The sequence below is a fragment of the Lissotriton vulgaris genome, chromosome 1_1 (assembly GCF_964263255.1).
Source record: "Lissotriton vulgaris chromosome 1_1, aLisVul1.2, whole genome shotgun sequence".
NCBI lineage: Eukaryota > Metazoa > Chordata > Amphibia > Caudata > Salamandridae > Lissotriton > Lissotriton vulgaris.
In genome coordinates this window covers 1,780,889,519-1,780,913,270 of record NC_141685.1, presented here as the reverse complement: position 1 = coordinate 1,780,913,270, position 23,752 = coordinate 1,780,889,519, and the positions used below count along the sequence as shown (strand labels likewise).

At 46.6% G+C, this 23,752-nt stretch overlaps 1 protein-coding gene across 6 annotated transcripts in view; it reads left to right on the top strand.

The window, feature by feature from the left end:
- The window catches only part of USP15 (ubiquitin specific peptidase 15), an 829,830-nt gene that overhangs the window by 216,683 nt on the left and 589,395 nt on the right, over nucleotides 1-23,752 (top strand). For 4 of the 6 annotated variants that reach the window (XM_086919100.1, XM_086919099.1, XM_086919104.1 and 1 more), the window contains 2 exons: nucleotides 12,628-12,689; nucleotides 23,465-23,548. In XM_086919100.1, coding sequence (XP_086775226.1) covers nucleotides 12,628-12,689; nucleotides 23,465-23,548 — 146 coding nt within the window. The remainder of the gene's footprint in view (nucleotides 1-12,627; nucleotides 12,690-23,464; nucleotides 23,549-23,752) is intronic. The other 2 variants (XM_086919102.1, XM_086919101.1) reach the window with 1 other exon arrangement.

The window sequence follows — 23,752 nt, the reverse complement described above, 5'->3', positions numbered from 1 at the left end:
GTCTGAGGCTTTTTCCAAAAAAAGGAGGGCTGCTTTAGCATGTCTCAGTTTTTTATTTTTCAAGATCCTTACTAAAAACTTCCGTCTAGGGACTGAGTAAAAAGGACATAATAAAACAAAGTGAAGGGTATCCTGCGGAGACCTAGTGTCGCAGCCGCAGGTACCCTTCAGCTCTACCGAGCGTGTGAAGCCTGCAGGAACAGCCAGAGAATGGTGAAGAAGATTCAGTCGGAACCTAGTCATATAGAATCTTTCCTGCGCATTGTGCATCACCGCTAGGTATGGTTCCATTCCGGGCGTTGTTTTTAGTGAGCTATGGGCCACAACGGATATTTTCCCGGTTTCAACATGGGCCCTTCTGGCGGATGCCCAGGCAGTAAAAAGTTTTTTGACCAGAGTTTTATTCAGGTTGGTCATGGACTCCGGCTCAGAGAACAAATTCTTGCAACCAATTCCTTCCATAGTGTCTTTTACATAGTTGAGCAACGGGATCTGTCCCCCTCTGTCCCGACTCAAGCAATCCTTGATGATCTGTCTGCTGAGGCCGGCCTCTGGGTTAGTCCAGATCTTTATCCAGGCCAGGATGGGTCGAACCATGATTCTGTCCTCAATATATGGCTCGCCCAATTCCATGTGTGTTATATATGAGGGGGTGCTCTGAGGAACCTTTAATAATCTTTTAAAAAATGTATTTTCCTCAGCTTGTATCTGGTGTACGTGATTGATTTTGCAGCCCCAAACTGCTGCCCCGTATGACACCTTGGAGCAAGAAACCGCTCTATATAGGTTCAGAATCTGTTCCGGTGACCATCTGCCTAGCCTCCTCCCATATGCCATTATGGCACCCGTTGAAGCCACCAGTTTGACTACATGTTTTTCAGCCAAGTTTCTGAATTCCAGTTTCTCATCGAAAAGTACGCCTAGATAAGAGAAGGACTTAACTCTTCCTAGTCTATGTGGTCCTATGCTATGTAAAAAGTCCTTTTTGGTGTTTGTACCTGTAGACATAACAAAGGACTTATCCAGGTTAGCGGAGAGATCCAGTGAATTCATGAAATTGACGAAACCATCAATTAACTTTTGTAAACCCAGTGGGGTGCGGGCTAGCAACACTGCGTCGTCCGCATACAAGAGGACGGGTAACGAAGGCTGGCCTATTTGGCGGGAGTCCACTCCCAACTTCATAAGTTCTCAGTCCAAATTATTAATATACAAAGAAAATAAAAAATGAGCTAATATTCAGCCCTGCCGGACACCGCTTGTACAAGGAAACGGCTCTGTCTTCATTCCTTCTTTGCTATAACGAACTGAAGCTGTGGTCTCCCAGTGTAATGCCTTCAATGTGTCCACTAACCCTTGATCCACCCCCAGAGAGATCATCAGGGCCCATAGCTTCTGTCTGTTGACACGATCAAAGGCCGCTGAGAGATCCATGAAGCCCATATGAATAGTCCCTTTGGCGGCAATGGTATATTTAGCAGTGAGGAGATACAAGTTGAAGCATTGATCTGTTGTGGATCTCCCTTCTCTGAACCCATATTGTACATCTGTTAAAATGTGATTGTCCTCAGCCCAAATTTGTAGACGATTTAAAATCACACGTCCCACAACCTTAGCCGTTACATCTATTAATGATATAGGACGGTAGCATTGGGGGTCATCCCGGTTGCCCTTTTTGTAAATTGGGACAATGACTGCCGAGGACCAAGAACGAGACAGTCCTGCCACTACTGCCTCGTTCAAGACCCTAGTGAGGATGGGTGCCCACAAGTCAATATTGCTCAAATAAGTCAGGGGGGATGCCCTCAGGGCCTGGCGCTTTATTTTTTGAGAGCCCTTGGATTGCTGATTTTACTTCTCCCAACGAAAAATCTAAGCTTACGGGTGCTGCTATTTTTGCGCCTTCCTCTTGCAGTACCATCCCAGTGTGATTGTACAGGCTAAGATAGTGATTGTACCAATGTTCAGGGAGAATTGCATTCACTATATCTGGCCCCCTCGGATCGGGTCGTTGATGACTCTCCAGAATGCCGTAATATCACCCCTCTCTGCTGCTTCCCTTAGGTCCTCCCATGCTTGACTTTGTAAAGTTCTTTTGTGCGCTTTCAGGGCTTTTTTATAGTTGGATCTGCTGCCTGCTATTTTAACTTTGTCCTTTGGTTGACCAGCAAGGCATTTTTTCAGGTCTTTCAATGCCTTGGTACAATCATGATCAAACCAGCGTGGGGTCTGAGGCAGTTTGGCTCCTGTGGAGTATTTCAATAGGGTATCCACGAGTTGGGCGATTTCTTCAAAGGCCCTGACCACAGTTTGGCCGCCCTTATTTTCATCGAGGCAATCATTTATTTGTTTTTGGCCTTTCATTACAAGATTGAAGTAAAATGTGTCTCCATTAATCTTGGCCCATTTAAGTCTTCTCCCTTGTGCCGTTGCCTGTTCTATGGCATCGGGTACACCCTCTGCTGTTCTAAGGTTCATGCATTTAAGAACCAATACCAACGGGTTATGGTCACTGAAGGGACTATGTACAATTTCAAAATTTGTGATCCATTTTTTAAGTGTTGGGGACATCATAACAAAGTCAATATAGGAGTGGCAACCCCCTCCTTTGTACGTTGCATTAGGTTCCCCCACATTGCCGATCGTTATTAGATCCATTATGAATAATAGGTTGTGCCTATTTATAAAGTTCTCCATTTCCCTGCCCTCAGAGGTATGCGCAAAATGTGGTCCTTTTTCCTCCGGGCATCGTGACCAGTCCTTATTTATTGGTCTTAATTTTTCACACAGGTGGCAGTTGAAGTCTCCCGCTAAGATGGTATATGGGGACCCTGTGGCTTTATTAGCAGATGACATGATTTTAAAACGGTCGTCCAGTTCTTTCGTGATGTTGTTTCTGCCATTTGAGCCCACCGCATTGTACCAGTTTATCAATGTAATTTTTAAGCCCTTGTGGCGAAAGCCTATCGCTTGCATATTTGTTGAGTCCCAGCTCAAATTTGACCAGGACCCCTGGATGCGGAGATCTACGTATGTTATAAGTCCACCAATAGCTCTTCCAGATGGCACCCTTACTGCGGGGACCGCGAAACATTTGAACCCTTCTAGTATATATTGTTCAGGTTCAATAGCCCAGGTCTCCTGGAGGCAAATAACGTGAAAACTAGTTATAAAGTCTCTCCATTCCTGTAAGATGTATTTAGCTGCCACCTCTGCAATATTCCAGGAAATGACTCTTATACCATGCTGAGTCACAAACCTGTTTGCGCCAGCCCCCGCAGGACTCCTATCTATATCCTCCCTACTGCAACAGGGGTATCCAACTTATCTGGTGTGGTTTCTACCCTTGACTCAGCTATATGCCCAATCCTTAGTGTATCATTCGAGTCAGCTGCTATAGATTCATGAGTAGGTACCACAACGGAACTGCCTGTCTCTGCTAAGGGGGTAAGTGACAACCACCCTGGTCGTCGGGAATCTTTCTCTAGACTGCCCCTAATAGGCTGAAGTGGGCACATTTTGTTCCACTCAAGTCAATCGACATTATCCAAGGCACAGAACCTGTCTCAATGTGCATGCATTGCAACTGCAGGATCGTAGAGAGGGAATGCCTGCCAGGGAGTCTGCCAGTTATCTGCTCTATTTAGCTGCACGGAGTGCAGAGCCCTATTCGTCTGACCTCTGTTTGAATGTGTAGGTCTTTGTGGAGGGGGGGGGGGGGGGGAATAGGAAAATAGGATGTTCGAGGCATGTGGGCTGCTAAATTCATATCTTTGCATTAGATCGCCACCTAGTGTTGGGTCCGGATGATCGCACATTGTTGTCCTGGAAGAGTCTTCGAAGTATCCTGAGATGGGTGGCTCCTCCCCTGGACTACAGTGCGCATGGGCATCGGCTCCATCCCCAGATTGTTTTTTTCCGCCATTGGGTTCGGATGCGGTCTCGACGTCTCTCCGTCGGAACCGAATAAACATCACTTTTTACGGCCAAAAGGCTTTGGGTTCTTTACGTCGGTATTGTTTGCGTACGGTCTCGAGTTCTTCCGTCTCTCGGAGCCGGAATCACCGGAGTTTTTACTACTCTTCGGACATCGAGGCCTTCTCATCGCGACTCGACACTAAGTTCCCAACATGGAGCGGAGTCCGTTTAAACTCTGCCCGCTCTGTGGGTCCAAATACCCACATATAGACGTACACCCGGTCTGTAATAAGTGCCTTTCGCCAGACCATGACGAAGGAAGTTGCCGGGCCTGTGCGAAGTTCAGGTCGAAGAAAACTCTCACGATTCGGCGCGCAGTGCGCCTTGTGGCCAAACAGGCGGCCCCGGATCCAGATAACATCTTCGGCGATCAAGAAGAGGAGGACCAGAGCCATCATCTTCAAATCTCCCCGCCTGAGACGGAGGTCGAGGCTGATCCGGAATATGACGACGACGGAGTCGTGGGTCAAGGCCTTGAATACGTCGACGAGGTAGGGGACGACGTTATGGTTTATGGGGCCGAGGAAGATAGCTCAGGGGACGAGCTATGCCCCGAAGTTGACGAACATCAGGAGAGGGTCGCGGGATCGCCTGTCGGCCTTACCCAAGACCCTGTAGCGCAAGCCACGGCCCCGCCTGCCGGCCCGGCCACGGACATACTTGCTGCGCCGAGGGTTTCGAAACCGAAACTGAAAGCAACGGTCTCGACTGCACCTAAAATGGCCGACCCGAAACCGAAAGTTAAGGACTCAATCGTCCCTAAGATGGCGGTCGCAACAGCAAAAACAAATAAACCGGCGGCCTCATCGACTCCGTCGACCTCCGGTCCGCAGAAGTCGAAGAAACACGGCGATTCCACAGGGTCGAAATCGGCGCCGGAGGAGAGATCCTCTAAAAAGGGTGGCACGCACAAGACAAGCGCGCCGGCGCCGGCGAAGCCTGCCAAGGCAACCGACACAGCCCCGGCTCCAACGGGGACATCTGCGCATCGCTCCAGGGACTCGGGGCCGTCCATCCCTCCAAAAGACCAACGGAACGTCGCATCCGAAGGCAAGGCCACCTCGTCGGTGCCAAAGACATCGGTCACCGACGCATCTCTCGTGGCTGCTTCACTACAAAGAATTAAAGACAAGGCTTTTTCTTCGTCGACGCCAACGCCATCGACGCAGAAGGCGGCAGACGTCCCGGTCAAACCGGCAAGTAAGCTCCTCTTCCTTCTACCGCCAAAAGTGGTGCCAAAGGCCTTTTCCTCGAAATCGACGCCAAAGAAGTCGGAATCTTCTACGGCAGGGACATCTTCGGGTCAACTGCTCGACCCTGAAGAGGATTCGGAGTGTTTCATAGACGCGGACACGGGGAAGTTAACCCTTTATAAAAGGAAGATCACTTCGCAGCCGGTGGAATCCTACGTCATTCCCCTAAAGAAGAAAAAGTTTCCACAGGACGCCTCAGGCCTCATGGAACCTATCCAGCCTCCTCTGGGAAGGAGCCCAACACCGTCTCCAGACCACTCTGAAAGTGAGGGCTATGGTGAAGATGAACAATACACGTTCCCAGTCAATGAACCTGATGCACAGCCAGATTCTTATTATGGCATTGGGGACCAAGGCACCCAAGATGTGGGGCAAGACCCACAGACTTTCAGTACACGTGCATCCCCTACGGAGGATTCTGCAGGTTTTCATGCACTCATTGAGAGGGCAGCTGCTAATCATGATGTGGACATGCATGCTGACCCAGTTGAGGAGGACTTTCTATTCGACACATTTTCAGTTTCGGAAAGAAATGTAAAGACCCTGCCTATGCTCAAAGGGGTCCTCAAGCATGCTGCGGACATCTTTAAAGAGCCTACCAGGGCGAGGGTGGTCAACCCACGTATTGAAAAAAAGTACAGACCAGCGCCTGCAGACCCTGCATACATTCGAGGACAATTGCCGCTTGACTCCTTGGTGGTAGCAAACGCACGCAAGAGGGCCAACTCCCAAACAACGGGTGAAGCTCCTCCCCCGGATAAGGAGTCCAAAGTGCTAGAGGCAGGAGGCAAAAGAGTGGCTGCACAGGCTGCCAATTTCTGGCGTATTGCAAATACACAGGCACTACTGGCACGGTATGATAGATCACATTACGACACACTAGAGCAGATTGTAGAACACCTGCCTCCGCAGTTTCAAGAGGGCACCAAAATGATTATACAAGAAGGACAACTGATCTCCAACGCGGCCATAAAGTGCGCACTTGATGTCGCGGACACAGCCGCTAGGGCCATTAACACCAGTGTCATGCTCAGAAGACAGGCTTGGCTCCGCATATCGGGGTTCAAACCTGACATTCAAACAACCATACTTAATCAACCAGTCAATCCGGATAGACTGTTTGGTCCAGATGTTGACACCACCCTGGAAAAGATTAAAAAGGACACTGAAACCGCTAAATCGATGGGGGCCCTACAATCTCAGCAGTTTCGTGGCAATAATTTTCGTCGCTCAGGTGCCCGTGGAGTCACCAGAGGACAGATGGGTCAACAGTCACAGTTCCCTAGAGGTGGAGCACAGTCCTCGTACCCCAAACAAAACAAGAGGGGCTACAGGGGAAACAGCAACAAAGGACGTGGCAAAGGAGGCAACAATTCACGCTCCTCTGCCCCGAGCAACCAGTGACTCTCTGTCACTGCCCCCCGACCATTTAACACCTGTCGGGGGGAGAATACAGCAGTTCCTGCCCGTCTGGATCAACATCACCACAGACAGGTGGGTGCGACAGCTTATCCAGTACGGTTATTGTCTAGAGTTAAAGTCCACTCCACCCAACATTCCACCAAGGCAAAGACCTATGTCCGCAGAGCACTTGCACTTATTGCAGCAGGAAGTGTTGGTGATGCTGCAAAAAGGGGCAATCGAGCTCGTGCCAGTGGGGGAGGAAGGCACAGGGGTTTATTCCCTGTACTTCCTCATTCCAAAGAAGGACGGATCTCTCAGACCAATTCTGGATCTCCGTCCCCTCAATCTGTACATACTGTCAGAGCATTTCCACATGCTTACACTGCAACAGATTCTTCCTATGTTAAACAAAGGAGACTTCTTAGCAACCTTGGATCTCAAGGATGCTTATTTCCACATTCCGCTACATCCGTCCCACAGAAAGTACCTCAGGTTCACTATACAGGGCACGCATTATCAGTTCAAAGTCCTACGCTTCGGAGTCACAACTGCCCCAAGGGTCTTTACCAAGTGTCTGGCGACTGTAGCAGCGCACCTCAGGAGGCAGAACATCCATGTCTACCCCTACCTCGACGACTGGCTCGTTCAAGCCAGGTCGGAACAGCAGTGCGCCGCGGACATGTCGACTACCATTCACCTCCTTCACGACCTGGGTTTCTCGTTGAATTACCCGAAGTCACACCTTCAGCCGGCACACGTCCGGCAGTTTCTGGGTGCGACAATCAATACCCTGACGGCCTCGGCACAACCAAACCAGGTCAGGATAGACGGCATACAGTCTTTAATCCAGAAGTTCAGACCGGGACACTCACTTCCAGCAAGAGTGTTCATGCAGTTGATAGGCATGATGGCCTCCTGCATCTTCATAGTCCCTCACGCACGGTTGCATATGCGCCCGCTCCAGGAGTGCTTAGCAAATCAGTGGACACAGGCTCAGGGACAATTAACAGACCTAGTGTTGGTTACCAGTCGGGCATACAACTCTCTGCATTGGTGGACTCCACACAACCTTTGCAAGGGCCGACTGTTCCAGGAGCCAGTGCCACAAGTTATCCTGACAACGGACGCATCTCTCCAGGGATGGGGAGCACACCTGCTCACTTACACAGTGCAGGGACTATGGACGACGCAGCAACAGAAGATGCACATCAACTATCTAGAACTGATGGCGATCTTCATGGCACTCAAGTCCTTCATTGTACATCTGTGCAACAAAGTGGTGTTAGTCCGGACGGACAACATGACCGCGATGTACTACATCCAAAAACAGGGGGGCACCCACTCACCACAGCTGTCTCACCTGGCTCAGAGCATGTGGAAGTGGGCCATTCAGAGGAACATCTTCCTCATGGCAGAACACCTCCCGGGGAAGGACAATCAGATGGCGGATCTGCTCAGCAGATACAGTCATCAAATGCACGAGTGGGAGATACATCCATCGGTACTCCAGCCGTACTTCCAAAGGTGGGGGCGTCCAGACATAGACCTGTTCGCCACAAGGGAGAACGCAAAATGCCAAAGCTTCGCCGCCAGGTTCCCACACCCCCAATCGCAGGGCAATGCGATATGGATGAACTGGTCAGGCAAATTTGCTTACGCTTTTCCCCCGACACCCCTGATACCACTGGTGGCGAGGAAACTACGGCAACACTCCATGACACTCATCCTAGTTGCTCCAACGTGGGCGCGCCAAGCATGGTACACCACGTTCCTCGAACTCTCAGTGGTCCCGCATCAAAGACTGCGCCTCACGCCCAGACTTCTGACGCAGAACCATGGAGAAATTCAGCATCCAGATCCGCAACAGCTCAACCTAGCGATCTGGCTCCTGAAGTCTTAGAGTTTGGGTACCTAAACCTACCTCCTGAATGCATGAACATCATCAAGGAGGCGAGGAAGCCGTCAACCAGAGCATGCTATGCCGCAAAATGGAAGCGTTTTGTCATTTACTGTGCAGACAATGACATAAACCCGCTAGATGCATCTATCCCTAACATCATTTGCTATCTGTTACACCTTTATAAGTGCAAACTAGCGTTCACTTCTATTCGGATACATCTATCCGCCATCGCAGCTTACCTTCAAAATAGGCAGCATCTCTCAGTCTTCAGGGTGCCTGCCATTAAAGCGTTTCTTGAAGGCCTGAAACGAGTCATTCCCCCAAGAACACCGCCAGCTCCCGTGTGGAACCTCAATGTGGTCCTCACCAGACTGATGGGACCACCGTTTGAGCCAATGCACTCGTGCGAACTGCAATTCCTAACGTGGAAAGTTGCTTTCCTAATTGCCATTACGTCACTAAGACGCGTAAGTGAGTTGCAAGCACTCACGATACAAGAGCCATTCATCCAGATTCATCCAAATAGGGTAGTACTACGTACTAACCCCAAATTCCTTCCAAAGGTGGTGTCACATTTTCATCTCAACCAAACTATCGATTTGCCTGCATTCTTCCAGAACCCACAAACGGTGGCGGAAAGGATGCTCCATACGTTAGACGTACGGAGGGCATTGATGTACTACATAGACAGGACACAACACTTTAGGAAGACAAAACAACTCTTTGTTGCCTTCTCACCACAACACAAAGGCAACCCAATTTCCAAAGCAGGAATAGCCAGATGGATTGTTAAGTGCATTCAAATCTGTTATCATAAAGCCAAGCGCACTTTAACAATACCCCCAAAGGCACACTCCACACGCAAGTTGGGGGCATCCATGGCTTTCCTTGGAAACATTCCTCTAGAGGACATTTGCAGAGCAGCCACGTGGGTTACACCACATACCTTTACAAAACACTACTGTGTTGATGTACATTCCAAACAGCAAGCGGCTGTAGGGCAGGCTGTTCTCAAGACACTTTTTCAGGTTTCTGCAGCTGGCACGGGCAACCGCCGCTGATGGAGGGACTGCTATGTATTCTATGCAAAGATATGAATTTAGCAGCCCACATGCCTCGAACTGAATATGCTACTTACCAGTATGCATCTGTTCTTGGCATGTAGGGCTGCTAACATTCATATCGCCCACCCTCCTCCCCGGTGCCTGTCGCAGCTGCAGATATACTATTGTATTCAATCATTAGCATGGACATCCTTTACACTTTTCACTCCATCCTTTGCCACAATGGCGAAAAACAATCTGGGGATGGAGCCGATGCCCATGCGCACTGTAGTCCAGGGGAGGAGCCACCCATCTCAGGATACTTCGAAGACTCTTCCAGGACAACAATGTGCGATCATCCGGACCCAACACTAGGTGGCGATCTAATGCAAAGATATGAATGTTAGCAGCCCTACATGCCAAGAACAGATGCATACTGGTAAGTAGCATATTCAACGTGTAGGGGGTATATGTTAGTTAGTGGTCCCAACGTTGGGGAGTTACATGTATGGGTTACTACAGAGGTGTCCCTGAAGTTTATTGCAATAACATCCCCAGCAATGGTTTTTGCTCCATTTCCTATCCATTGCCCCCTTCTAACAGACAATATTTCCCCAGAGATGTGTAATGGTAATGGCTTGTTGGATCTTAGCCATTTTATACATTTATTCCTCAACTCCACTTCATTTTCTCTTTTGCCTTCCTTTAGAGGCAGCACACCTGTTAACACGACTACATAGGGTAATGCTTCAGGTGGTAAATTAATTGACCGGAAGCGCACTCCCGTTTTTACCCTAGATGCAACTATTGGGGTGGTAGTCTTTACTTGGATAGGGGTCTCCTTTTGGGTATTGCCTGCAGTGTCCTTACTTGGTGGCAGGGAGCTCTTCCCTTGGTTGTTACATACCTGCGCAGCGGTACCATTAGCGCAGGGAGGTGGATGAACACATGTCTTGCCCGATGTTCTGCTTTGTGGGGCAGCACTATTTTTTTGATTTACAGAATTGTTATCTGATGCTACCTTGCCCTTATATGTAATCTTTTCGACCCCGGGACTACCTGAGTCCTGATTGCATGGTACTGGGGTTATCACTTGTGTCACTGGTTTGACTGGACCTATCACCCTGTTATTTATTAAAGAAGTTAATCTATCAAGTTTGGACATCAGGGGCTTAAGGTGCGCAATGATAGTCTCCTCCAGTCCTGCCTTAAGGTCTGACACCATATTGGCTACCCAACAGGGTATGCCAGATGTGGTGTTGGCCATTGGGGTCACCAGGTTTGGTTAGTCTTAGGATTGTCTCTCCCCCCCTTTTTATTGTTATGCTTTGCAACTGTGTTCTTTCTAGTTTTCACGGCAGTTTTACCTGGGTTTCTAGTTTGGGGAGCAGACAAAGGTATCTCCTCTAGATTAACAAAATCAGGATCTCTGGTTGTGTTTCTTGGTGTATCTGTAGCTGCATGGGCACATGGGAGCTCTACATAAGAGGACGTTAACCAGAAACTTCACTTGCTTTGAGATTAAAATCAGACTGCCGTTATTTCTATTTTGCATATAGCAGTTTTACCTTATGCTCATAAACAACAAGCATATTTGAATAATAATACAGCTTGAGAAAGGAACTGAGACTCTTATTTAGATATGTTGTGAAGCTCTTATTCTGCTCTATATATTTAGTGAATACCTGAGTACACTAAAAATGGGTATTTTTGGCAAATGTCCCCCATCCACCAAACTCTTGAGTAACGCTCCTAGTTTAGTATGGATGCAACACAGCCAGGTCATATCCCAAGTATTCTCTGCTACTGTGTGTGCAGCTCCTCTTTGGATGGTAAGAGATTTGGAAAACAGTCTTGGTGAAGAGACCTAGCTAGCACTTCTTCCCAGACCTAGCCAATCCGATTTGAACATCTTTTCCATCTAGGGGAGCTTCTCCGATTCTGGAGGCCATGCCCTCTTCAAAATATGAGCATGCATAGTTTTTGTCTTCTTGAAGCCTGCCCTAGGTTGTTTCAGGTTGTCTAGTGAGAATTAAAAAAAAAAAACAGAGTCAAAAGGCCTGTTCAAAAGTTATGCAGATCATGGCAGGAAGAAGAGAGGGGGGAGCTGGTATCACTCTTCCAGATGATCTGCTATTCATTCATTGCGGTTGCCCCTAACTCCCTCACCCTCAGGGAAGGAGGAAGAGGAATGTAAAATGTGTCGGCTCCCCTATCTAGCACAGACTCTAAGTAGCTTCACACAAAGCCAACCATTATTGTTTTTGTCACCATACACATGGAGTCTGTGGACCCCACCGAACAATCCACCAGCCATACCTAAGAATTACAAACCCAGCCACAATTCACACATTATGCGGCAACACCATTTGCGCATATGAAAGGGAAAAGAACCCCAGTTGCAGGAAGTAAACAGCGTTACCTGAATCAATCCTGTAGGCAGTTCCCTTAATAGAGCACATGAAAAAGGACATACAATTAGGTTATCACCACTGCCAGTCTCGCACAGCCTAGGCAAAGAATGGAAAGAAGTTTGCACTTTTGGTTCCTCCTTAAATCTAGCAGCCCAGCTCGGTTGTCCCACAACTTTGTGAATGGTAAAACGCTTAATGGAGACAGATAATTGTTGAGACCACTGATGGAAAAAGATATAGCTGCCTAGAAAAAAGATACTGTGCACACCAGCACTGCTCTCAGAGTCATGCGGGGGATTTTCCATCCTATTACCACCATGAGTTAACATCAATCCCAAAGCCTTTTTAAAATGGCCCCGGCAGGTAGGTTTTTACTAAAGGATTTCTTTAATAAAGTGGTGTTCATTTTATGTAACAATGTTAATTATTGTTGCCAGCTAAACTAGCTGACCAGTTGCAACATTTAAGCAAATATTTTGCATATCCGTCATGTAGATAACTGTTCATTGTATTTCTACTATAACTCAAAACAAACTTGGCACATTTCCATCTGCCAACAAAGCTCCCACTTTAATGTGTACAGGAAATGTATGGAATCGTAATATTGAGTCTTATTTTTTTGTATGAACGCCTAGGTCCTTGTTATCGAACAGAAAAATGAGGATGGGACCTGGCCCAGAGGCCCTTCTGCATCCAAGTAAGTCTTTAATTGAATAATATTTATGTTCACACTTTGTTCAGGCTAACCGTTTAGAGCTCATATTGGAAGAAAATACACAGTAGAATCTGCTGGCCCTGTTTGCCTTTTGATTGTGTTGTGAGGACTTGACAGATATACGGTTTCTCACATGGCTTTTATACAGGTATTTTGTTATATCTCCTCTGATTTAGTAGCCCATTATACTAATTTGAACTACTTGCATTTTACTAACTTGATTGAACTGATGCAATTAGCTGTAAGGTTCAGAAAACAGTTTTCCTCCCAGACGTCCAGAATCGGTTTAGAGGTACAAGCATTTACCAGTCATCAGGCCTGCCATTGTACCTGTCTGGAAGAGGCATTTTAATTTTTTTATTCATTTTGGGAAGTGTTGTTCCACCTTGTCCGGTGAGATTAATTGTTTGTTTCAGATTTGTGGCATATGTTCACCTTTCTTTTTTCTGATCTCTAGCTTTGATTATCTCCTCAATGAATACTCTATTTGTTTTTGTAACACTTTATACACGTTGCCTTTTGGTTGGAATCTGTTGTGTGTTATAAGGGGATTTTGTTTTTTGGTGCAACAGTAATTCATGTCCACATTGGGTTTGTGCTCTGATATTTGGTCATAGTTGACAATTGGGGGCAGCTAACAAACTCTCTGAAAAGGAAGAGGGTGTATTCTAATGAACATCTTTCCTTTGGCTTTTCCGATCTCTTGCGAAAAGCAAGTCTGAGATTCGTAGGCTTTTAGATGATCGCATGTGGAATCAATTTAATGTCCCCAAGTGTTCCGGATGATGATTTCAACAGGACAATGCATAATTTGGCGGACCCTTCTTTTAAATGTATTATCAATCAGTCAGGGGTTTATAAAGTGTGGTACTCACCCGTGAGGGTCTCAAGGCGTGGGGGAAGGGTGGTATGCAGCTCTGGGTCAGTCGGAGAGCCAGGCATTGAGGTTTATGCTGCCTTAATGAGATAACTGGTTTGATTCAGGCAAAATAAACATTGTCAAATATTCTGTTTTCTTTCTGGGTTATCTCTGAATCTTGTGTGTAACCATTAAGTTTGTCTATCTTTTTTTGTTGCCTTACTTGTCTTTGAATTGAATACAAATGTTGACGACCTACTTCTTTTGTGTATTTCCGAGCTTTACACTGTGCCTTCTACTGGCTGATAACATCTTACTTTTATTACCACAGTACCACCATCTGCCAGTCTTATACTCTATAAGGCAGAGGTCTCTACTTTTCTGGTTCTTTTTTTGCTTATATTAATTTTCCTGAAGATTTGGCATGCCAAAAGTCCATCCCACACCATAACTTCTACATTAAAGTTCATTGAAAGAGCTATGTCAAACATGATGTTGAAAAGATCTGCATTTTGTGAATAGATCAGATTAGCCTTGCGTTACTAATATGCGTTGCATGAGATTTAGCATGGTCGAATTCAAAACTTTAGTTTTATTGCCATTTAGCTTTCAAGGAGCTGAAAAAAATCTAAGTCAATCTTAGTGAGACAGGAGTATATTCTGTGAAACTCATATATTTAAAAGGTTTTCAAATGTAAAAAGACGTGGTATACTGCCCTCTCTCAATTATATTATAAAATTGGTCAGCAGGCCGTGATTGTCTTTTTGTTCTATAGTCTTAATGTTCCTGTCTAGCAGAGACCTTATTCACACTCCTAACCCAACCCCTCTATAGCCACTGCACCAGTCATAGTATTGTGTAAGTAGAAATTGAGCTCCTCTGGTTGATGAGCATCCCTAATCCCCCTACCAGTGCCTTTACGATCATGTACAGTCATTAATTGCACCTTTTCAGATACATTACTGTAAGGAATTTAAGACCGGTTACTTTTATATTCAGAAATAATTTGGCACATCAGTAGAATAATCAAGGGTACAGTAGGGTAAACGTCAAATATTTTTCATTTCCAACAGTTTAAGTAGATTCCCATACTAGTTTATAATGGTGGGTACATTTATCTTCCACCACTGTTCAAACAAAAGATGCTTGGCTGCTCTACGGCCTCTGTGTTCTTGTGGAAGAATGGATTTGATAAGACTGAAGGCCCACCAGCAATTATTTTGCGTGTCCAAGTTTTACTGTCTCCAACATTAGTACTAGTTTCCTCTCGTACCATTTTGCAAAAGTAAGCAAGTTCATAGCATGCCCAAAGTACATGTTATTAGAACTGGGGTGGCGAAGTGAGCAGAAGAACAATGATGAATTTAACCCAGATCTAATAGTGGCTTGGGGAGAGTGTCTGAAAAATGTCAGCGCTCTGTCCACCCTAGTTGCAGGGCATACCCAGACCTGGGTCCCTTGCTCACTTTGCCACTGAATTCAAGCTAACCTGACTGATAAGAAAGAAGTGTTACCCTTGTTCTAAGTTCAAATTCAAGTTCAGGAATTTGTATAGCGCACTACTCACCCAGAGGGTCTCAAGGCGCTTGAGGGAGGGAGGGTGAATTACTTATCGAAAAGCCAGGTTTTTAGCTGCTTTCTGAAGGAGAGGTGGTTCTGTGTAAGGCGGAGGTGAGTGGGGAGAGAATTCCAGGTCTTGGCCGCTAAGTAGGAGAAGGATCTTCCTCCCATGGTGGATCTGTGGATGCGGGGAATTGCGGCGAGTGCTTGATTAGATGATCGTAGTTGGCGGGTGGATGTGTAGAAGGACAGTCTTGTGTTGAGGCATTCGGGTCCTAGGTCGTAGAGGGCATTGTGTGCGTGGATGAGGAGACGGAACGTTATTCTCTTGTTGATGGGAAACCAGTGGAGGTCTTTCAGGTGACCGGAAATGTGAGCTTGACGGGGGATGTCCAGTATGAATCTGGCTGAGGCGTTTTGGATGCGTTGGAGTTTTTTCTGTAGTTTGGCAGTGGTTCCGGCGTAAAGGGTATTTCCATAATCCAGTCGGCTAGTAACCAGTGCGTGGGTGACTGTCTTTCTTGTTTCGGTGGGGATCCAACGGAAGATTTTATTGAGCATGCGTAGGATGTTGAAGCATGAAGATGAGACGGCGTTGACTTGTCTGGCCATCGAGAGGGAGGAGTCCAGGATGAATCCCAGGTTACGTGCGTGATCAGTAGGTATGGGTGCTGTACCCAGGGCCGGTGGCCACCATGAATCGTCCCAGGATGAGGGGGATGATCCTAAGATGAGGACTTCGGTTTTGTCTGAGTTCAGTTTTAAACGTCTGTTCTTCATCCATTCGGCTACTTCTTTCATTCCTTCGTGTGGATTGGTTTTGGCGGTGTTTGGGTCTTTGGTAAGGGAGAGGATCAGCTGGGTGTCGTCTGCATAGGAGATGATGTTGAGGTTGTGTTGTCGTGCGATGGAAGCGAGGGGACTCATGTAAACGTTGAAGAGGGTGGGACTGAGAGATGATCCTTGTTGTACGCCGCAGATGACTTCGGTGGCCTCTGATTTGAATGGGGGAAGGCGGACTCTCTGGGTTCTCCCGGCGAGGAACGAGATGATCCAGTCCAAAGCTTTTCCTTTTATTCCGACGTTGTTGAGGCGTTGTATGAGGGTGCTATGACACTGTGTCGAAGGCGGCGGAGAGGTCGAGTAAGATGAGGGCGACTGTCTCTCCGTTGTCCAGTAGTGTTCTGATGTCATCTGTAGCTGCGATGAGGGCGGTTTCGGTGCTGTGCTTGGCTCGGAAGCCGGACTGTGAGGGGTCGAGGGAATTGTTGGATTCAAGGAAGGCGGCGAGCTGACTATTGACGGCTTTCTCAATTACTTTGGCAGGGAATGGGAGGAGTGAGATGGGGCGGTAATTCTTAAGTTCTGAGGGGTCTGCTGTAGGTTTCTTCAGAAGTGCGCTGAGTTCGGCATGTTTCCACCTTTCCGGGAAGGTGGCGGAGTTGAAGGAACAGTTGATGACATTGCAGAGATGGGGTGCGATGATGGAGTCTGCTTTGTTGAAAATGTGGTGGGGACATGGGTCGGTTGGTGATCCTGAGTGGATGGAGTTCATCAGGCAAATGGTGTCTTCAGTAGTGATTGGGTTCCAGGCGCAAAGTTCGTGAGAGTGCTGATTTGGTTCGGAGGTGGGTGGAGTGGACTGTTCTTCGGATTGGTTTTCAAAGCTGTTATGTATGTCGACGATTTTGTTGTGGAAGAAAGAGGATAAAGAGTCGCAGAGGTCTTGAGAGGGAGTGATGTCGTTGTGCCGGCGGTGGGGTTGGTAAATTCTTTGATGATTTTGAATAATTCCTTACTGTTGTGGGCGTTGTTGTCGAGTCGATCCTTGAATGCTGATTTCTTGGTGGATCGGATCAGGTTGGTGGTGTTTGCGGGTGGCGTCCTTGAAGGTGGTCAGGTTGTCAGTGGTTGGGTTTTTTCTCCAGGTTTTCTCGAAAGAACGATATCACTTCTTGGATTTCTTAAGGTCATCGTTGAACCAGGGGGCCTTTTTGTTACCTTGTTTGGTCTGGTGGTTTTTCAAGGGTGCTAATTCGTCAGCGCTGTGGGTGATCCTTTGTGTGAGTTTGGTGGCAGCATGGTTTGGGTCCGATGATATGGCAGGAGGGTTTTGGTTAAGCGATGTGAAGAGTTGGTCGGTGGTGATTTTGTTCCAGATTCTTCGAGGAATAGGTTGTGGGTCGTGGTCTTTTTGTAGCTGAAGTGAACGCAGCTGTGGTCCGTCCAATGGAGAGCTGTGGTGAGATCGAAGGAGATGTGTTTGCTGGAGGTGAAGATAGGGTCGAGCGTGTGTCCGGCAAGGTGGGTGGGGGTGTCAACAAGTTGTTTGAGTCCGAGATTGGCCAGGTTGTCCAGAAGGGTGGTGGTGTTGCTGTCGTTTTTCTTTTCCAGGTGGAAGTTGAAGTCTCCCAGTAGAATGTAGTTCTCGGAGGTGAGGGCATGTGGGCTGATGAAGTCAGTGATGTCTTCGTTGAAATGTGTGCGGGTTCCTGGTGGTCGGTAGATGAGGGTGCCTCTAAGTGTGGTCCTGGGGTCGGTGTGGATCTGGAAGTGAAGGTGTTCGGCAGTCTCGAGGTTATCGTCGGAGTTGGTCGTGATTCGGATGGTGTTCTTATGGACTATGGCTATGCCTCCTTCTGTTTGGTTGGTGCGGTCTTTTCGGATGATCTTGTAAGCTTCCGGGATGGCTATGGCGATGTCAGGGCTGATGATGCGTTCATCCAGGTTTCTGTAAGGAAGGCGACGTCTGGCGATGTGGTGTCGAGTAGGTCCCAGAGTTCAGTGGCGTGTCTGTGGACCGAGCGGGTGTTCAGCAGGATGCACTTCAGGTGGTTAGAGTGGGAGCTGTGTTTGGAGTTTGTGGATTTGGTATGGGTCCTGACGCAGGCGAATTTGCAGGAGTGGCAGGCGAAGGGTCCATGGGTGTGTCCTGGGGCAGCCTCGCAGCATTGTGGTTTGCGGCCGGGGTTAAGGGCAATGAGGGCAGCGGCATCATACGTAATGCGGGAGGAGTGGGTTTTGCGAGGACCAGGGGGTCTGGCGCTGGGCGTGGACCAGGCGCGGACGGGCGCAGACGGGCTTACCTCTGGCGCACCTTCGGCTCGCATGGGGCGCGACCGCTGCGCGTGAACGCTGCATGCAAATGCATCTGACATAAGTGGATAGTGGAGGGGGCGGGGGCGAGGGAGGGTCAGCTGGGAGGCGGGAGCTGGGTGGAGGGGCGGGCTGGAAGGCACAACAAACAAGATGGCAGCAAAACAAAACGAAACAGGACGAGATTGGGGTGGGCAGAGGCGCAGGCACAATCAGGCACAGATAATCACAAGCGCTACAGTATGCAGCACACTTTGATTGGCACGATGTGGGCTCTACAAAAAATAGCGTAACGCTAAATTAGGCAATGCGGTAATATTAGCACAAGACAATCAATGCAGTGAGAGCGCTACGATACCAGCTGCTGGAGCCAGGGAGCGAGGGGAGTGACCGCTTCTGACGGAGTCAGGACGGTCACGACGCTGTGGGGTATGGGATCGTCTTTACGTATCCTGTGGGAGGGAGGGTCAGCTGGGAGGCGTGAGCTGGGTGGAGGGGCGGGCTGGAAGGCACAACAAACAAGATGGCAGCAAAACTAAACGAAACAGGACGAGATTGGGGTGGGCAGAGGCGCAGGCACAATCAGGCACAGATAAGCACAAGCGCTACAGTATGCAGCACGCTTTGATTGGCACGATGTGGGCTCTACAAAAAATAGCGTAACGCTAAATTAGGCAATGCTGTTCCCATGAGGAGCAGGCCAAGACTGATTTGCATATGGCTGGGTCTGAACTGGGGTGACTAAGTGAGCAGAAGAACAATGCTGGATGTAACTCAAATGTAATAGTGACTGGGGGTGAGTGTCTGAAAAGTTTCAGCGCTCTGTCCATCATCCTATTGTGTTTGCTTGGAAAATCCCTCCCCACATCCCACTCCTGTGTAAAGATATCCCCACACCCCCTACCGCTCGGGTCGGTTCTTGCCTGGGACTGGACAGCTCCACCCTCCCCTAAGGATTATTGGTCTATCAGTTCATTTAAGGGCATAGAAAGCAAAGCAAGGAGGTAGTGATAAGGCTTGACCCTAGTTTGTGCTAGATCGGAGACATAGCCTACCCCAAACATGGACTGAGGTCCCACCTATGACTTATCACCGCCGAGTAGAGTAGTCCTAAAGATGGTTCCCAGCCATGCTTCACTGACTTAATGCAGCACATTTGAGCCCCATAGATATGCTTTCAAAATGCTTCTCTTCACCTCCAGAGATTGAGAATGATCAGAGAGCAGGAGGGATAAGGTACTCTTCATACCTGTGGCACACAGCTGCCTAGTTCAGGTTTATTTATCCTTTATTCTATTCTTCTGGCTGGCAATGCCCATCGGAGGAAAATGCCCCCCAAAAGGAATTATTCTCTACTCCTCAACCAAAAGGGCAAGTGGTGGCAGGGCTGAAGGCTAGCACCTCTGATCCACCCTTTTATGCAGATATTCAGGTTCCCACTAATCCCCAGCCCCTCTTGTATCTGTCTTGTACTATCCAGGCAGCCACTACTCTGCTGACACATTGCCAGTCAGCGCCGTGTGATCATTGTCATGCTCACAAACTTAGTACCAATGACAGTGATTGTAGCATTGTCCCTCATTCCTTCTGGGTGCCCCAAGTTTTCTACTGATGAAGTTATATCAGGAACCTCACACCGCTGCATTAATGTAGAGACTCAAGACCTGGCTTCAGTGCCCATATTTTATATTTTCGCATCGTCAGAAAATCATGGTCCCTACAAATAGACCTAGATGCAAATAATTTGTCAGATTTTTTTTAAACACTACTAATAATTTATCATGTCTCTTTGTATGGCAGAGCATGTTTGACGTTTATTTGTGTACATTTCTATAGTTTTTTTAATTGTGAACTCTCCGTTCATCCTTGAGCTATACCTCTAACACAAGAGCACAGCTTTTAATATTTCTGTGACCCTTTACAGTACATGGTAGAGGGTGACACGAGTGCTCCTACGCCCCTCACATCTAATGCTAAAAAAGGCAGTCCGCCTAAACTATACTGTTACACTGATTTTGTTTCAAATGCTATTTCCTTGCACATATGGGGTCATATTATATGAAGTGCCCCGGGGGTGCACCGGGCGTTTGCGTCCGCTTTGCACGCCCCAGGGCCCTTTGGAATTATAGAAGGGGACGCAGATGCTTATGCTTCTTCTTCAATAATACCAATAACGTTGGCGAACTTAAAGCGCCAGCACTACCTTCGGAGGGTGCACCCCTATGCAAATTTGGGAATTTCTTTCACTCTGCGCCCGTGCCATAATACAGACGCTGGCACAGAGGCAAAGAAGCTCTCAGGAGGCGCACTAAAAGGTGGGGCCCTGTCAGTGCGCCGCCTGATGACATTTCTCTCTCAGGGGAAAGGGGATCCCATGGACCCCTCAGACATCCCCTTGCAGGCGTGGGCAATCACGGACTACACCCGTCTGCAAGGGGATCTCCATTTCCTTGTGAAAGTGCAGGCGGGTGCTGCCTGCACTGTGAAAACACTGAGCAGCTGCTACATGTTTTTACTAACCATGAGTGTCGGACTATGCTACGCTTGCGGAGCCTGCGTTGTTTGCGCTGCTACGCGAATTGCACATAGCACAGTGCAAAAACACGTAGCAAAGTGGCCATGTTTTGCTTGCTCGCGATCCTCAACGTCAAGTTGGCGACCGCGAGCGAGCAAAATAACATCCCGGAGAGACTTTTTCCTCGTTCGCGATCAACAACATCACGTTGCTGAACGCGAGTGTGGAAAATAAACCTCCCGGCGAGATTCTCAACGCTGGGGAGTCAGGTTTCTCATTGCGAGTGGTCGCGTGTGCTCGCGACCGCTTGCGATGAGAAACTACCAGTCTGCGTTGAGAAAGCTGCTGCTCGAATACAAATTTACCCGAGCGGCTGAAAACGACGGCTTGCACTGTGCTAGATGCGGTTTGCAATGATTGCACAGTGCGGACAAGCATCCGGCACTGTGCAATCAGTGCGAACAGCATTTTTCCTACCGTACTACGCAGTTCGCGTAGCTACGCTTAGCTTGCGAAATGCACTTCGCGTAGCTACGCGTAGCGCTACTACGCAAACTACGCCCAGGGTTAGTTTTCACTTGAATGAGCTGCCCTAGGGGCAGCGCGAGTTGGCGGCTACCTTTGGGGTAGAGAATATATCCTAACAGGGCGCATTGTCATTTTTTTAGCCCGGCCCACCTTTTAAAAGGTGCGCCGGGCGCAAACAATGACCATGCGTAATACGGCCCCTGGTATTCTTCTCACAGTGGCACTACATGAGTATATGAAGCAGCTGCTTTAGCTCCATCTGCATGAATCTGATACTTTTCTTTTCATCGATTTTACCAGTTGGTTTTTCTCTCGTTTTGTTTAAATCATACCATTTTTCAATTAACATATTTTCTAGGGAATGAGCTTTGCAGGTGTAAGTGTATTATAATTTATAGTTCACAGAGCATGTTCCTCCCCCTTTCTATCACTTCATTTTTATGTCCCATCAATATATGTGCGTCTATATGTATATTCCTATTTATATACCGTAGTTATTTGAATTAACTACTTGGTTAATTTAAATCTATTAAATAATATCTATCTTTCCATTTACTCATATCTATTGAACCCTATGTGCCTGTTTACTTAAATCTGTTTCACATGTATATAGCCTAACATAAAAATGGCTCAGGCCTTGTTCGTCTATTTTGGTTATTAAAGAAGCACTTGCTTCCTCTTGGGATCAAAATATCAAGGAGGTTGTGTTGTCATATGCACTGAAATGGCAAATACTGTGGAGGACACAATCATTATTTAAAATGTTTAATCTGTAAATAAATTATTATTTATGTCGATCTATTTCTTTTTGATTTGTTATTGTTCATGTATAAGAATGAACCATAAAGGTGGATATGATACCTACAGTGCATTATAGCATGATGTGGGATTGACGTTATGTGGTAAAAACAGATGACTTGACTCACCAGCATCATTGCATTTTACACGGATACATCACATATTGGACTAAATGCCCATGCAGACCCATTTTGTGATGTACAATTTCACAGGGAAAGTTATCTAGGACATTTTGTAAATGGACTTACTGAAGCTATTGACATTCCGGTATTGTAGCAGTGACTAAGAGTCTGGAATATGTCCACTGCCTAGAGTGCAATTTCTCTAGTATTTTTGTTATTAATTTGAAGTATAAGAAATGTGAGGTTTGCAATTTTACTTCTGAAATTGATGCTGCTATGTTTTCAACCCCCTTAGTCTAACTAGTTTCCAAAATTTGTGACTGGGGCCATCTGCCAGAAGACTCATTAGGTATTGGAATTACTTTTGCTTCTTTTTACACATGTCATTATAGGAATAAATTTTCAGTTGGATTTCTGATTTCCTCTCTTGGGTAATATGTTGTATTTATTTTTTTATATTGAATTATTCCTGCTCTGAATGTATTCCAGCCTGTATGCAGACTATGCCGATTCTAACAAGCTAAAACACTTTCTAAAATGGTGAAAGTTGAATTTCTTACCACGGATGGGACTATCTTTAGTATGTGAAATATATTGAACCTGTTCTTTTCTGTGCTGCAGGAGCTCTATAAAATGTTTGTTTAGTCAGAAAAATATATGTTTTTTTATGGTTTGTTCTTCGTTTGTCAATACAGATTTTGATCTTCGGACACTAAAGGTGTTGTGGTTTCTTGCAACTTTCAAATCGTGATTGTGGAATGAGTTATTTCAGTGTCTGATTGTACGGCTAGTATTTACCATGGTCCCATCTGAATTTATGCTTAGATTAGAATGTGTAGATTCCATCTTTGAGGCTTCTCAGCATTCCAGCATTATAGCACGATACAACTTACTTTGTCACACTGGCCCAATTGTGAATCAGTGTTTGGCCAATTATCCAGTGGGTAGTAAATCATGACACCTTTTACTATGTTTCTATATTCCTGATTTTTTTGGTACAGTTTGAATTACAAATTGTATGCTTTTGTGCAAAGTTAGAATACCTCTTTTCACAATGCATCATTGAAAGAAAAATGTGTTTGAAGAAGTCAAAATAACCAGATGTAACAATGGGAAACCAGTTGGCGGATTATTTGTTCTCTACCTGGTAGGTCTTCATTTATTGATCATGCTTTCTTTTCTGCATTCATTACCCATTCAGTTAATTTTTCCTCACTCCATGACTAATTTAAAAAATCAGCGTTTTCTCCTAATTTAACATTTTCATATTTTTTGAAGTTCCCCAGGTGCATCCAATTTTTCAGCTTTACCAAAGATCTCTCCATCACTGTCAAATAATTATAACGGCTTCAACAACCGAAAGTAAGCATCGTCTCTTAAGAACCATTTTATGTAATCTATTAGACACATTAAGGCAGATTTACTGTGTACCTTTTGTTACGGTTGTAAGTAAGGTGTGTTTGTCCAATCAGAACTATAGATCAAATACTCCCAAAATAAAATAGTTTCTAGGGTTAGGATATACAAACTTCCATAATTACATAACTAATAAAAAATATATTACTT